At 43.3% G+C, this 17421-nt stretch overlaps 1 protein-coding gene across 6 annotated transcripts in view; it reads right to left on the reverse strand.

The window, feature by feature from the left end:
• Window positions 1–17421, reverse strand: part of TTYH3 (tweety family member 3) — an 81323-nt gene that overhangs the window by 36810 nt on the left and 27092 nt on the right. For all 6 annotated transcript variants that reach the window (XM_065684536.1, XM_065684538.1, XM_065684535.1 and 3 more), the window contains exon 2: window positions 4848–5017. In XM_065684536.1, the coding sequence (XP_065540608.1) occupies window positions 4848–5017 (170 nt within the window). The remainder of the gene's footprint in view (window positions 1–4847; window positions 5018–17421) is intronic.

Genomic DNA, 17421 nt, shown 5'->3' on the forward strand with positions numbered 1-17421 from the left:
GGCAAGTGACTTGAGACTTGTTACCCTATTGGAGGCAGAACTAACCCAGCAGCCATCTCTAGGACTCCTATCCATCCCTGTGCAAACCACTGCTTTGACCTCACTTAAACCCTCTAGGCAGTCACTACTCCTGAAAGAAAACACTAGAGCAATAGGAATTGGGATAAAAGCCATTTTATTCAAGTAATAAATTCCTCTAGACATGCATCTCACACATTCACTAGAAACTACACCTAAAGCATAAAGTTTTCCATTACTGCCCAGCGAAAGCCAGCTCCACATTCATCCCCTGTGCTAGCAAGAGCCACTTACATTGCCATTCCTTCTCCTAGGAGCAAGCTGCACAGATTTGTGGCAGTTCCTCTTACAATCATGCTAGAGAGGGAAGGAAAACATCCCTGAATCCCAGGCTGGGGGCAGCTGCCTGGACCCACGCCCACGCTCTGACTGAGGAGGGGGCAGAGCTGAAGGGCAGGCAGTGGGAGAGCTGCCAGCGGGGGAAGAGAACTGTTGCTGCTTAGTTTTCTGTTTGCATTTGGCTTCATCTAAATCCAATAGTTGTTTCAAATCCCTGCCTACACACACTGGTGTAAGTTGCTATTGTTTAAAGCAGATTTAAGGATTTACGCTAGTTTTTAACTACCTTCTATTTGATTAAAGAGAAACAGAGGGGCTTCATCTATTTAAGGGCATTCTTTTAAAGTAAAAATAGATCAACTCATCTTAACCCAACAGTCTAAGTCCTTGAGGTCAGGACAAATCACATGGCTTCTTGCACAAACCCTGGGGGCTCAGTAACCTCAGATACAGCTGATCCATCTCCCAGTACAGGATGACAAAATCCTCACCCAATGGGGAAGCCTGCATTTTTGTCACGCACCGTGGATACAAGAACAGCATTCCTGAATGACACAGCTTTTTTCCACCCTAGCACCCTCTGGAAGATACTCCAACGCATTTTCAACGCTTCTATAGGAAAGTCATCTCCACTTCTGCTATTCTGGCTTCTGTCACACTCCCCTCCCTAGCACACACACACACCTCTCCTGAATTCACGCTGTCCCTTCCTCAATTCCTCCTCCCAAACCTACCTTTGTCATTCTTCTATCACTTCCATTACCCCCACCTCTTTCCTGCCTTCATTCTCACTCATATTTTTAATGAAAATCTCAGAAATCAGCCTATCAAGCTCTTACGGGCCATTTAAGCTGCTCTGCTGTTCAATACTGCATTTAAAAAAGCCACTTGGCTACTCAGTCCTTTTAGGAAACCCACTTATGTTAAGACAAGAAAGCTGTGGAGCTTAACACTCTCATCACTGGAGCACACCCACAGAAAAAAAGTAGGGAGACAGTAAACTGTACCAGCTCTTCAAAGATGATATGACATGAGACAGAAGAGCAGCATGCCATGATTTCCATGTATTACTGTAGATTCAACAGTACAATTTAATGAACTGCATGTTGAGTGCACACACTTCAGTATCACTTTTAGCAAGACTCAAGAAATTCAAGCCTGTGGAATAGCTTTCTGTTGTTTGTATGCAAAAGCCATATGGGCTTAGGACATCCCTTGATAAAGAACAAGAAATATCAAGTGCAATTCCGAATTAGCTTGCAACATGACCTGCAAAAAAATGTTTTGTGGATTGCTCAGGGTATACACGAACAGCAGAATGTTAATCTGATACAGTGAGTATATACATGCCTTCTGGTGGTGAGATCCTCCTGGTTTAATACCCACGCACAAACAGTGAAAACTCCTCCGGGTACCCAGTCACCAGTCTGAAAAGATGAACGCTAGCCATTCACATCACATCCTTAGAAATGAATAATCTAACTACACCAAGTCATCTTTAATTACAGGAACTTCATAAGGAGAGCCCTTTTTAGACTTGATCTTCTCAGGAGGAATGTTAATTTGTCTCTCTAATTACCACCTTGCACTTTCGCACCAAGGAAAAGCGCTATTACTGGCACTTTAGAAAGCAAGTTCTCCATCTATTTGTACCCATTTCTTTCAGGTATCTTGTCCACAAAGTTTCTTTCCCACATTCAGAGCTGAGCTCCCTCCTGGGAGAGTTAGGGTCACCTAAACTGGTGGATGAGATGATTTATAAGACAACTCCCAGTACACAGAAACCAATCAAAATTGGCAAGGACTAGAAGTTAAATAAGTATTCAAGGAATAATCTAGGCAAATCATTCTTACTTTGTGGCTAGAGCAACTGGGAACACTCATTAGAGAGACATTTTGCTGGAGAGCTCCTGTTAACCAGTTATCCCTTCTGCTGGCTCAGCATTCTCCCTTTTGCTCAGCAGGAAATATCAAATCATTAGGAAACAGTGATCCACAGCACTCAGCAGGATTCACAGTACATGCAGCCCTGTGGGATTATGTACTACGTAAATAAGCATGTACTAGGCACAGCTGGACTTAACCAGAGTTAAGTAGTTCTAGGATAGGAAGACAAGATAGGTTAACAACAGTTAACCAGAGTTAACTAGTTCTAGGATAGGAAGACAGATCAGCTACTACTTGGAACCTCCCATTGCTTCAGCATCCATGCTGCTTCTCTCCCCTTGCATATGGTGCTACAAACTGTCTCCCAGGTCAGCCTACTGTCAGACAGACATTCAGAATAGCCTTATTCCCCATCACTCTGAGGCATCACAGCATCTGCCCGTCTGGCACTTCTGCTATGTGTAACACACAGCTCGGATAGGATATATCCAGTGGACTAATCTTTAGCTGTTAGTATCTAACTGGGACCTCCTGCTAGCACAGATCAGATTTCTTGCTTATCAGAAGCCTCATCTACATTCCCAGCCAGGCAATGAGCAGAGTGTCAAGAGGCGCCAGTCTGAGTGCACTGTTGTGCTCAGCTACTGGAAAAGGGGCAGAAAACTGACCTCAGCTTTGCAGGAGAGCAGCAGCACTTGGACAGCACCTTCATTCACCATGGACGGTACCAACCTGCTATTGCTCAAGTGCAACAACATCAGAATGGATATTTAAAACTTAATTAAAGGAAGTGAAGACATACTCATTCAGTGTCACTGTAGATTCAGGTAGAATCTTAGTTGCAAGGATACTCCTACATCTAATACTTGCAAAAACAAATGGTACAATAAGGATGAGAACCAGTGGTCTGGATTTTGAGGGAGCTTAAGCAGTTTTCCAGCTTCAAGACTTGACTGGGAGTCACATCAAGTTTACCAGAATTTATATGCTGACCTTCCAACTTAAAGTTGTCTCACACATGCTGTTCTGCACACCTCCTTCTCACCCTTTCCACAATTAAAAACAATCAACTACCACACTCTGTAGCAGCTGCCCTGGACACACATGCTACTTTACAATAGCTAACAAGAGCCTGTAGCAGCAGCACAACTATAAATAGCACCAGTAAGAAAGGGTTAGGACCACAGCACTTTCAGTGGATTTGAATGCATGCAGCTGAAGCTGCTGAGATCACTAAAAAGAAAGGTGAATGAGGCTGAGATTTCTTTTTTGCAAGTTGTTTTCTGGTTTACCTTTCCATCCCTATTTGCATTCAGCAAAGTACAGAAGAGCTCCCTGCAAAGATGGCAACGCTGGTTAGTGCAGTAAGTCTCCTCCTCAACACTGAGCCCCTGCCTCTACAGGCAAACCAACCCATCCCTAGCTGCCAAACAGAATGTCTGCTCTGCAGTGTTTGTTCCAGACTTCAGGGGGTTTCTATTCTCTTAAGTATGTGCCTTGAAAGAACAAATATACAAACGCATTAGTAGCACAATCTAGCTCTTGAACAGCTAAGCCTGGCCTTCACAGAACATTCTCACCTTCAGAAAGATCAAATACCAGATCAGCAAGTAAATACAAAAATACATTGTTATCTCCTTTCTGAATAGGGGGCTGCTCCCAGACCTGCCAGCCCCAGAGAGGGGCAGTTAAGACCACTTGGAGTCTTGGGCAAGAGTAGATGATGCATGGGATTGTAAGAAATGCAGTGCTCAATCTCAGTGGACACGTCCACACAGCTCGTTCTGCCCAAGTTAAAACAAACTAAGTTCAAGGCCCCTTCCAGAAGTTTGCAAGGATGTCCCTGCTTTCAGATGCCCCACCATTAACTTTCTAGGAAATGGGAAAAAAGAAAAACTCAAAACACCAAACCCAGAAAACAAACAAAATATTGATTATCTCTTTTTAACTTCTTCTGCACATGTTCTCCTCTAATTATTTAATTTCTCATTTTCAGAAACCCTTCTTTTCACTTCACCTCCACAACCTTCTATAACTCACTCATACCATGAAATGTTACTGACACTAGCACCATCACTAGCAATCCTTGGAGATGGTACATTAGTGCAGATAATGAAATGCAGCAGTGTCTTACACAGGCTGCAAAACCTGAACGTCCACTCCAGTCGAATACCAGTACTTCCAAATACAAAAGAATCCTCTGTGCCTCTTTTGTCCTAATCTACTCCACCACGGTCATTCTTTTTGGACACTGGATTCTAAGAAATCTCCAACTAGACATGATAAATATTTCAACTGTATCCATCCCATTTAAGCGATAAGCTCCCAAGGATGCAGTGTCCTTGATTTACCACTTGCAAAGCATCAAAGAGCAGGACATTAGCTATTCCTTTTCACACTGCTCAAACCATTAGCCAGTTCAGCAAGTGGTAGAAAGGAAGAAAATACATTACAGATATGTAAATCGTACATATATCAAATAGAAAGAGGGATTACTGCCAACATTCACTAACTAGACGCAGCACACCAAGCATGAATATATGCACATACAGGACACACCACCCCAAATGACAGGGAGGATCCCTTTCAGGCCTCGACCGTACCTGCACACCAGGGTTGCAATGATGACACACCATGCTGTACAGCAGCAGTCAGCATTTAGGTGTTCTTCACTCTTCCGATGGCGGCAGCACAGCCAAAACGAGTAGAACAAGAGAAAGAGCAGGTCCAGAGCAAGGCAGGAGAGCGCGATGCCACCCAACAGCAACAGGGCCTGTGGAAAACAGAGATAGTGTCACATCTGACCATGGCACAGCCAGGGTAGGGGTGTGAATCAGGGCCCAGATGTTTAAGGGCTCTGCAATAAGTCAATGCTGAAGGAACACCTTTAAAACAAGTCGGGTTTTGTGTATTTTTTACATATAAACAGGAGATGTTTAGCACCACTTTCTTTCCTCTCTGCATCCCACTCAATGAAACCTGGGGAATGGTTGGACTTGATGATCTTAAAGGTCTTTTCCAACCTAGTTGATTCTACGTTCTGTGCCCTAAGCAGTAAATTGCAGACAGGGACAGACAAAATGGCTCAGTTAACCGACTAAGTGAATGAGAGAGGGTTTTCCTCTTTACTCCTGAGCAGAGGTCAGCAGATTTAAAGGGGAAAAAAAAGTTCAGCCAGCTGCCTCTATCTGCACAGTTCTTTAATCTTCATGAATAAATATGCAGGCTTATTCATTAGAAACCCAAGTGCATGAGTGGGTTTGAAAGGGGGTGGAATTTATTATACATGCGTGAGATTGATTTAAAAAAAATGAATCCCCATGCCACGCTTCTGTGCAAGGCAGATCCAGAATAAATGCTAAATCCCTCCATATACCATCCGCATCTACAGGTACAACAAACATGGATGCTACAGACACACTGGCTTGAGGCCATCCCAAGCTGAGTTACTGTGTTATACCTATTTCTTGTCAGATGTTCCTGGGAGGAAAGGGAAGCAGTAAGTGTTTAATTCTATTTTAATTTCGTTTTGCTCCATTCAAATTTCTTAGTATTTGGAAAACCCTGGATTAAACCCAAAAATGCAAAACAGTTTTGTTAAATATAATGTAAAAAAAAAAAGATAAAATCCATTCTAGCCCCAAATCCAGCCACACTTTCCCACATGAATTGATCAAGTAAAAGGATGTTATTTCATCCATATGCTTTTTTGGATAAACCCTCTGAGTGGTGACAAGTGCCAGCTTATTAGAAATGACTTGAATATCTGGAAAGGTCCTAAGTCACCCGCTGCTGTCCCAGTATTGAAAAGGCAGACAGATTTCTATCAGCAAACCTAAAACAAAGCTTTGTTCTTTTAACTCAGTATCTCTTTTCCTCCCCATGAAGAAACTCCTTAAAGACCATTTATACGCTTCCTCCCGATTGAAACAACAACTTCCTTCTGGTCAAAGAAATAAACCAAAGAATGCTGTGATTAAAGTGAGATTCTTAACAAAACTGGTGACTGTTTCTAACAGGGTCTGGTAGTAACTTGCTCTTTGTAGGCTTTTCTTCCCCTTCTTTCCCCCCAGTTTGCTCCATAGGTACTCCCTGATGAGATATTATCCTGGCAAAACGTACAAGACACAAAAACATACTTTCCAGCCAAGCAAATGTCAGAGTATACAGAGTATAGGGCCCATCAGCTGCACATAACGAGATCCACACTAGTTAAACCTAACTGCTGCCTCACAGATTCTCCACATAGCCATACATTGTTTTCCCAGCCTAAAGGAACCAAAGCCCACCAAGCTCACTGGGATGGGGGGAACTTGCAGGGGCTGCTTTCCCAAACTGAACAGCAGAAACCCGGTCCGGTTGTAGGAACCGAACTTTGGTACCTTTAACAGAGAAGAGTGGGGGTGGAAGGGAAAAAGCCCTATCCCCCTTTCCCATGATTATGCCAGATGGTGTGCACGCTGTTTGAGTTCCTCAGCAGAAAGGGGCCTTCGAGAGGGAAGCTGCACTCAGAGCCCCACTTTCTCCCACTTCTGAAGGCTTGCCATGTACGAGCACTCAATACTAATTTAACCAACACATTTGGCATACCAAAGCTCCTTGGGGATATTCTTTATTTTTTAAACACATCAGGCTGCTGTAATGCAAAGCTTTCCTGCACCGCTTGCCTGCACTTCTTTCTTCACACCCTCAACCTTCCTGCATTACCACTGGAAAGATGAATTCAGCTGAAAACATCCTTCCAGCAACCCTCTATCAGCAAAAAAAAATCACACTGGAGCTCCAGATGTAGGGGAACAGCCCCCATCAAAAAGCAAAAAAGGAAATACTATAAAGAATAAAGAAAGAATAATTGAAGACTGCCATGCAGCAAGCAACCTGAGGTTCTCACTTTGAAAGGACACTTAATATATGCTTTAATTTATGCATCTGGCCAAAACGACTTGGCTGGCCACTACACCACGATCTGTGTTTCATTTTCCAGAGTATTTGTTTTCCATTAATGGATATGTGCCATGACAACAAGTGAAATCATCCAGCAGAGCAGTTATTAATCTTTCTGACTGATGAGTCAGTTTAAGACCCAGAGACTGGCTGGCAGTGAAAGCCTGGTTGCAACCAAAGGGATGCCTGTGCCTGCTTGTTGGGATTAAATGACAGTATTTAAAAAAGGGGGGTTGAGGCTGGATAAACCCTCAGCCACCCTACCCTGCAACAGTAAATCTGGGACTCGGTTATCCAAGACCACGTTATCCTGAGTAAATGTGAAATTATGCACTGGGCCTTTTGCCACAAAAGAGCATCAATTCGTCTTCAAACATTTGCTGAGCTATCAGAACCTTTATAGCAAATGATGCATGAACTGCCCTTACAGGAAAAAGGAGATAACTTGGAGGAGCAACATTTTACCACTGTGCTGACACTAATGGCAGAAGTGGAGACAGAGCAGTCCCTGAAAATGAGCGTAAATCCAAGTGGTAACAGCCAGACTGGCAGGAGACAAAGCTACACTACTAGGAAGCACTTTCAAAATAGAAGTTAATAGCAGTACATGAGCGGCATTGCTAGCTTGGAAAGGCACCATGAAACCTGAATACACCGTGTCTTGTGCAGGAACGGCGCTTGACAGCCTGTTAGTGTTCATAGCCTTTCTCAACTCCAGCATGCTTGCCAGGATTCATGGTATTTACACTCACAATGCGAGTAAGAAGCCAAGAAAAGAGAAGAGGCAGAAAACATCTATGTCCCCGTACACCATCACAAAAAGAAACACAGCAAAAAAATACCCTCCAAAAATACCTGAGGGCTGGAATGAGGGTACCCGGAGGTGTTGATGTTATACCTAAGGACATATATGTAGATCAGCCTTTAGTTAGATCTCTGAGACCATGCCTTATCTTACTGTGGATCAATTATACCAATATATAGCTTTGTCTACTGGATAAAAAGGCTCCATACAAAACACTTTCAGCTTCAAGTTCCACATCGTTAGTTACCTGAACGTATTTGTGGACTGCGGTCCAGGAAGATTAATTTTACCTGCTGAAAATGCACTTAAGGGGTATATACTCCATCCTACATACATGGTTACAAAGAGAAATAACCTAAAAGGAAGAGCCATGACACACTGTAGTGCAGGAGGTGAATGTTGGGTCACTTTCATGTTAAGTGTCAAGATTTAACACTTGCCTTAAGTGCTCTTTGTTCATCCCTCGACTATATAGAAGAGCATAGGGCTTATGGACCCTTCCTCATACCACCATGTCCTCTCCCCTGTGAAGGTTACTTGGCACAAGAAGTCCTGGCAGCAGAACAGGTTTAGGAAGTTAATCCTCAATACACATTGGCACAAAATATTTCATGCGTTTATCGAGCACAGGTTTTACCAAATCTCAACCTATCCAGTCTCCAATGAACACGTTCTTTAGACCTTAACTGTGCTAACAGCAGTATGGAGTAGTGAGCAGCTTTTCATGTGGAATAGATGACAGCTATTTCTGGATAGCACTGGAATTTCACTACTAGGTAGAACACTAAAACCTCATTAAGAAACTTGAGAGCAAAGCTGAAGCCTTCAGGTAGTTCCTGAAAAGCATGCAGCTTTGCTTTTAACCTTCCATCAACAGTTCTAAAGGTATTTCATCTTAAAACTTCATCATCTCAACCCACAGGACAAAATAGCTACAGCTTTTGAGTATCTCAACACCACAGCTGTCTTAATCATTGCCAGATAGAGAACTGTTTATAGGTTTACCTTAAAGTTGGCTTTTGCCAAGAGAAAGCTTTCCACTGAATCTGCAACTAGTGTTCCTTCTGGATTTCCATGCAGTGACTTGAGATTGTGATAATAAAACAGACAGAAGAGGTTAAAGGAGTGTGGGAAGAGAAAAACGTTCACCCAGAAGAATAAATGAAGCAAACTGGGCTGCTGCCAAAGGAGCACTCATCTCTATTTATTCCGTGAAGGACGGAAGTCTTAGCAAGAAAAGAAACTGCTGTGGGATAGTGTCATGCCCACACTACTTCCTACACCATTTGGTTTTGCAGACTTCAGGACATCTCTAAGCAGCTTATGTACTCATAGGTAAGTAATGGTGTCCTACCAAAGTGATTAATTTTTGTGACACCGGCAAAATGAGAAACACACTCTGCCCCCCCCCCCCCATCAATTTGTTCTGAACATACTGTGTGTTCAGAGACTCTATTTTCATTTCTGAAAAACGCTGTACATGGTGTTTGTTGGGATACTAAAGTGTCTCAGGATGCCATTCATCCCACAGCCTCTGCAGAAGGATGCAGGTTTTGGTAGGGAATGAAGCCAACCACATATTGGCAAATGTAATATGGGGGGAGGATGTGGAAACCACTGCTGATCTCAGCACTAAACCATCCATATCTCCTCTGCCCGGGGGACAGGCATCCCAGGCCAATTACTGTACTCAACACAGCAGAGGATCAAGGCTGGGCAGGAAAAGTGCTGTGGAAGAGGCTTTTCCCACGGTACCGAGATGTATTTTCCTTCATGAGGGATCCCTCAGCAGCATGGAAAAGCACCATGGAAACAGAGGACAGGCTCTAAAGTCTCATCTCCTTATACAGACATCTCCCAGAGAAAGCACACTGTTAAGGGAGTGCAGTAGATTATATAGATACACAGATATTTAGGGCAAGTCCACACTGGAGCAAGCAATATAGGCCAACACTTTGCCTTTAGCTTTTTTGTACTATTGGCTTGGTTTTCTGGAAAAGAGAAAATGCCAAGGATTATGTCGTGTTTTGTTTGGTTGGTTTATTAATCACCTTAAGACAATACAGCAGACATTAGAATAAAACAGATCTACAGTTGAAACAACTCCGAGTATGACTACATAGTTCAAATGTATATAACCCAAGTTGGTTAAATAAACAAGCTAGCTTTGTCAGTGCTGAGAAGCTATCTACACACAGGCAAGGGCATTCCACAGTTAATTGGTGTTAGAGCTATGAACTAAAGCCACTTTAATTACAAATGAGTGTTCACACAGGTTTTTAATGTAGTTTAACTAGAAGGGCCTTAATTCAGTGTAGTTTAATTCACTTTAGTGCATTTAAAGTGGTTTAGATAATCTGCATTGAATTTATTCCTTCAGTTAATTCAGATTAATTTCTCAAGTGCCCTTGTGCAGGCAACGACCAAGAACAAGGCTAGGCTGATGAAAGATTCAGCATCATTTCCTCCATACTAACATTCTAACCCCTTATTTCATAATTAAAGACTTTGAACACTGCCTTTATATTTGGTCCAGTTCACAGAAGCCACCAGTGCAAAGGCTGAAAAGACACAACCTCGCTGATACTTGGTTTATTGCAGTAACCAACACGCAGTACAATCACCACTGGTGCTTTGAGAGGGCTGTGGTTAAACAATACATAGCACAGGTACCTCTGTGCATCTCAGCTTCTACAGGGGCAGGTGCTAGAATTCATCAGAGCATCTCATGTCAAAACCAAAGAGAGATGGAAAGCACTGAGTGGAAAGGATTTGCTTAACAATTGGGTTGGATGTTTTTTTCTGCCCACGAATGCAGATCTATGCCATGCTAATCAGCAGTGAACACTGGAGTCCTTTTGGGCTGAAGTCAAACAACAACCCATTTATTCCCCTAGCTGTTACCAACTCAGCAATCTCCACCTTACACAGGAAGGCAGAGTTCCCAGAGGTAAGGGGTTCCTCAAAATTAGGATGTTCTTATCCCTAGTTTCTCCATAATGCTGGCTGAAAGCCTCTATGCACTACAGCGATGAAAAGAATGAGACACTCACCAAACTCAGCTTCCACTGACAGGTCCCCACAGACTAAATCTTTATTAAATGAGGCTTAGCTCAGAACTGGCAGCTTGTCAAATGAGCATTCTCACTGAAAAGGCGGATTTCCTTTCTGGGGATTCTGCAGATTCCCTTGCAGGGCTCTATATAATCTACCATGGAGGCATCAGTGTTCATGCAGGTCTTTGCCCCGAATCCTAGACCAGCAAACTGTGTAAGGAATCCTCTTGGGAATGAGCCTTCAGCTTTAGAAGTTTATGCCTTCCTAGTATTCCCAGTTGGACAAAGTTAAAAGGATTAGTTAACTTTGTTTAAAGGCAAGAGTCAGATAAATATTTGGAATATTGAGGCAAAGAGCACTGAAAGGATAGCTGGAAGAATTCAGTGGGTGTCCTGCACTGCTTGTGTCCACACTCAGTTTGCCCAGCTCACCCATAGCAGACCTGCACAGTTTCACCAGACGTTCCTTTCCCACAGATTAGCTCACATATTCCTGCCTAACACTGGCCACTTTACTCAAGGTCCTTCAGAAGGAGCGCTACTTCCTTGGTTAGAAAGCTGTATCATCCATTAAAGCCTTAAAACACAATCTCGTTGCAAGGTAGTTTTCCAGAAAACTGGATAGCAGAAAAGCCCTATGCTAAAAAGGAAGTATGAATTTAATGCTCCTACAGCTCTGGGATAAGCAAGCACTGCCTGCATTACCTGGCTTAAACCCAAATGCTGTATAAATTCCCATGCCAAGACAATTCCCCATCCTCAGTTCTGCAGCGGGAACTCAGCTATGCTCCTGCAGGCCTGGAACTCCCTGAAGGCAAAACATGGCACTGCCAAGCTGCCTGTTGCGTGCACGCAGGGACCAGGGCACACTTGCACAAGCCAGCACATGAGTTAGGCAGCACTGGTGTATTAAAAAAGAAAAAGGCAGGAAATGCTTAGGCCTGAAGCCCAGTGACTTAATCTAATTTCCATCCTTTTCCCTTCCCCCTCCTACAATATGGGCTCTCGGAGACAATGCACTTCATTTAGAGGAGAAAAGTCTCTCTCCTATGTGCCTATCCTTACACATCATCAAGCAAAGCACTGGGACACTGCATTTGTTTATCTGTATGTGCTGGCCATGCGTGCTCTGGAGCGGATGCCAACCTCAAGGGTTTATTTGCAAGACTCCAGCTGTAAGACATCCGTGCTTTATTTCAGGCTAGCTGCTCTTTTGTGGTTGCTGTTTCTTATTAGATATGGTTTGAAAACCAAGTATTCATACTGCTCCTGTGAATTTCAAGAGTTCTCTACAGATAGGGTCTTTCAGTAGAGATGGTTACACACATCATCTCCAAGTCTCCTGTTCCTCCGTAGGACCTAAACCCTGTACCTTATAGGGCCAGATAGGCACTGGTTAAGATTAAATGCCATAACCAGGCTTACAGCAGCTTCCTGATGTTCTTATTCATCTCCTCTTAAGCCAGCCAACCAAATGAGAAGAGATCAGCCACCACAGAGTTTGAAGACACTGAGCTCAAACCCTCAGCTCCAAAGGCTGAGGCAGGGAGGTCACTGCAAGCAGCACACACCACTTTAGCAGGCAGCCATCAGACTGCTTTGAGACAGACTTTCACATGCCATTTCTATATGGAAGAGGATAAACGAGGCATTAGGGAGGGAGGGGAACACAAACGGAAATGAGCAGAACCACCCCTGACTGTAACAGAAAACAAAAACCTGACCCGGTTGTGGAAACTTCCCTAAAGGAACATCATCAACAAGGTTAGCCCATCCCATCATCAGGGATGGCAGTGTTTCCATAAGCATGATAAGCACTGTAGATAATGGGGTTCTGCTGGCTTCTGCTATTATTTTGCATTATTTTGAACTTGCTGGTTTATCTTCAGTGACACAGTATCACATCACTGATACTGTGATGTGATGATCACATTACATGTGTGTAAAATGTGTATAAATGATCACTTAAGAAGTTTTGCTGGGCAAAGACATTGTTTCCATTTCTTAGCAGTGTGTATGTTCAGTTGCATAGGACACAAGCACAGATGTCCAGCGCAAGCATTCTTCCTGTCACTATACTTCTCTGGCATCTTCTCTATGCAGCTCAAGAGTTGCAGCCACAGCAAGGCAGCTGAGAGGGGGTCAGTCTGCATATGCCCACTTGCCATCTGTGCCGATGTCACGGTGTAACCCCAAATAGCAGCTCAGCCCCACACAGCCACCAGTTGTTCACACACATACACACCCCAGTGGGATAGAGAGAATTGGAAGAATAAGAGAGAGAAAACTCATGGGTTGAGATAAAGACACTTTAATAGGTAAAGCAAAAGCTGTATACACAAGCAGAGCAAAACAGGGACTCCATTCACCACTTCCCATGGTCAGGCAGGTGTTCGGCCATCTCCAGGACAGCAGGGCTCCATCATGTTACTTGGGAAGACACCATTACTCCAAACTTCCTTCTTCCTTCTTTCTCCAGCTCTATACACTGACCATGACATCGTATGGTCTGGATTATCCACCCTTTGGGTCAGTTGTTGTCCCAGCTGTGTCCCCTCAACTGCTTGTACACACCCAGCCTCCTTGCTGGTGGGATGAGGAGCAGAAAAGGGCTTGGCTTTGTATAAGCACTGCTCAGTGATAATAAAAACATCCCTGGGCTATCAACACTGTTCCCAGCATAAATCCAACACAGAGCCCCATACCAGCTACTATGAAGAAAAATAACTACCCCAGCCAAAACCAGAGCACCCAAGTGATAAAAAACCCAGAGTGAGCGTCTAAATTTGTCTCCCAAACTTCCTCATGAAAGAAGCTCACTTTAAGAGAAGATATTTTTAACCACCACACTTGGACTGAAGTGATTCTGGAAAGCCATGGCAGGCTGCCTTTCACGAGTTTCCACTATGGGACTGTGCATGGGGCCTCATTCCCTTCACAGCATCGCTGCAACATTCCACTGCCAAGGAATTTTGGTGGGACTGTAACCAGGATTTAGTAAGGCTTACTGACTGGTCCCAAGCAGATGGGGAAACTCATCCACTTTGGGAGAAGTGCAACAAGAGGATTAACAGAAGTGCCAACTTTACCTTGGTTCCCATGTACTGCATACAAATAACATAGTCCAATGTCTATTCAGACCTACCAAGCTCATTTTTAAGGAGACTGTTTAGGACAGAGCAAGGATTTATGCCAAGGCTCATAGCTATCCGCAAAGAACATTAAATACTTGCCTTTTTTAAAATCAGCTATACCTGGAAACAAGGAATTAGTACTCCTTGCAATCAGAAGGATTATGAAAGTATCCTGACTGTACCACAGGAACACAAAGTGTGAAGAAATGCAGTAGAGATGGAAAAAGATTAAGACAAATACAGAAACCATGATCATTGCTGGGCTAATGGGGTTGAGTCCTTCAGTCATCTGCAGAATGATCCCTTGCCCAAGAAATTCTCAATGGCCACATCTCTGCAGGCACCATTTTAATCCCATTTATGTTTTAGGAGGTTTTGTGCCATGCGTACTGCTGTACATGACAAACTCAAGTATAGCATTTTTTTGCAGTGAATCACAAAAGGGATGCGGGAGAATTTGAGAGAGTCCAAATTGGAATGGAAACCCCAGCATTACATTGTCATTAATGTTAGACCTGAAAAGCATCTTAAGGTGCCTGCTAACGTTTATACAACTTGTTTCATACCATTAGCAACATGAAGAGATCATTTTCTAAACAGTGGGTATTAGGAAAGTGTTTAAGCCACAGCTCTAGCACACACTTTGGCATCTGGAGGCACCTGAGTTTAATAAAATAAACATTAATTAGGAGGAAAAGACATATTTTCTGTCCAAGACAACAAATCCCCTGCAAATGGTTTCATAAACTGCTCCTATTAGCACTAAAACGACAGGAAGGTAAGGTGCTACAATTGGTCTTCAGCATTTATCTCTGAATGATGGGAATGGGTTAGATTGGTGCTCCTCAGGTGTCTTTAACATGGAGATCCATACCCAGTTCGTGTTCAGTTTGTAACTTGAAGTCAATCTTCAGAATCAAGAGTGAGAAGTTTGAAACAACAAGAAAAACAACAACAAAAGTGAAGCACTGTATTTCCATTTATATTTACCCCATTCAGCTTCACTGGCATTTGTCTAACACAACTGAAGCAGGTCAAACAACTGTTTACACAGCAAAAACTTGGTGTAGTTCATAATACACATTAAGCCTACTCTCAATTACATTAGCAAATGACACTGGTCTAGCTGCCCTGAGGGCTGACCTCTGGAAGAGGATGAAGAGCAAAATCAAAGGCAAACTGCTGTACATCTCTAAGGAGTCATGTCTCATTGTGCTACAGCAAGCAGTCCATAGGACATCTTCCTTAAAATAATTCGTATTTGAAGTCAGCTTTAACGCAGTATGTCAGTCATGTGGAGAGGCCACGAAGAACTGGAAAGGGGCAATATCCCATAGGGATCTCTTCTGTAAGTCAGGGAAGGAGGAACACAGACATCTGAGCCATCTATTGACTAAGGACCTGAACTGACCTCCTTGCACAGACAATGCAAACATGCCATTTAAATGTCAGAGACAAACAAGTGCCACATTTCTCACCATAAATTCTCTCCAAACTTCCTCTTTGAAGACTACCACAGTCAGGGTTAAATAAAAAAAAAAAAATAAAAAAAAAAAAAGGAAAAAAGAGGAAATCAACTTCCTTTGACTTAAACTTCCTTCCTCCAAAAGAGGCTGATTCATATGCAGCAAGCATTTCCACATTGAGTCTTCCTTGGTTTTATTTTGAGGTTTGAGTTGGGTTTTTGCTCCCCTTTTCTTTCTTTCAAGAAAAAACTCTCAAAAAAAACCCCATCAGGGACAAAGCCAACCAATATTCACTATTGAGAACCTTCAAACCCAGGAAAAAGAAATACCATAGAGAGACTAACAGAGGAAGCAGATCAAAAAACCACCCAAGCCAGCCAAGACCCACCACAGGCACAGCTGGAGCCTGTGTTTCTGCACCACTGACAAGACTGAGAGTGTCATTAACCACTTCTCTGCTCAGCACTGCAGCCTGCGCAAGGGAAACTATGGAGCTAAGGCCTCATGCAGGCTCCTTGCCAAGCCCCGAGAAGGGATTAGGGCCTCCGGCAGCTATACTGAGGGGAAATGCAGTTTGAATAGAGATGATTTCTTTATAGCTTTCCCCATTAAGCTGCAGATGGCCCTCTCAGCAACCAAGGGAAAGTCAGATGCTGCCCCCTCAAGAGCAGCACTGTGGCACTCGGTCACAGCCTAACCCCTCCACTTCTGCTGCCCAGTCATCACACTGATAAAAAGGGGAGCACTCAAATTTACCTCTCCTGAATGTCACTCCTGAGAATAGGGAAACAACTAACACTAATGGCACATATAGAGTAAAAAAGCTTTGCCATTACATGTCAAATACAGTGCCTCAACATGTATACAGAGAGGGCATACCACTTCGTGGCTTCAGGTCCGAGCAGCTCTTTGCACAGCTTCTCCATTTCCCCACAGAGTCATGGGAAGATGGAAATTGTGTCCTTTCCACTCGGCATAGCTATTCAGCTCTTAGTGCTTGTCTGCCTGCAAAGCTGGAAGTTGTCATGGACCACTGGCCTAAGAAATTTTAAAGCACTGGCTTTATATCAGCTGTTTAAGGGCAGATACACCTCTCTTTTAGCTTCCTTTACTATCAAGTTTTAGGAATACGCAGCATATGGGTCTGTTTTGCTGTAATAGCAGTTGCATCAGTTAAAAGAAATAGAGTTTGCCCCACTGTGTCCTAACAGAATTTTTCATTAGCTGCTCTGTTTTCCCTACACAGATGGATCACTTCCATTAGAAATCAATGCACTTTATAGGCAAACTAATACCCTCCTTCAGAGATCCTTCTATCCTGCTTGCAAGATGAGTGCTGGTAGGAGTCCTCAAGCTCCTGCACAGGTATTTGTTCTTTCATCAATTCTTCTGGACTGCATCTCAAGATCGATTTTTCAGGAAGGTTCCCAGAGCTCTCAGGGGTTCTGCTTACACTGATGTCATGGCTGTATTTAAAGAAGGAATCCCACTAAAGTGGTTTATAACATGCTCTGGCAAGACAGTGCAGACAGAGCTAAATCCTATTAAGCTACTTAAGTTACCTTCCCCCCCTCTAAAGTCATCTGTCAAATGCCAGCCCTACATATACCAGCTTGCTACCCAATTACCTTATCAAGAGTCATGCTTAAAACACCAAACAGAAACACAATTCAGTCATCACACACATGAGGAAAAGAAACTGGGGCAGTGTGCTGCTCCAGTAACCTCCTGGGATCCCACAGGGTGGAAAAGGCTGGTGATTAGCTTTTTAT

The sequence above is a fragment of the Lathamus discolor genome, chromosome 6 (assembly GCF_037157495.1).
Source record: "Lathamus discolor isolate bLatDis1 chromosome 6, bLatDis1.hap1, whole genome shotgun sequence".
NCBI classification, from domain to species: domain Eukaryota; kingdom Metazoa; phylum Chordata; class Aves; order Psittaciformes; family Psittacidae; genus Lathamus; species Lathamus discolor.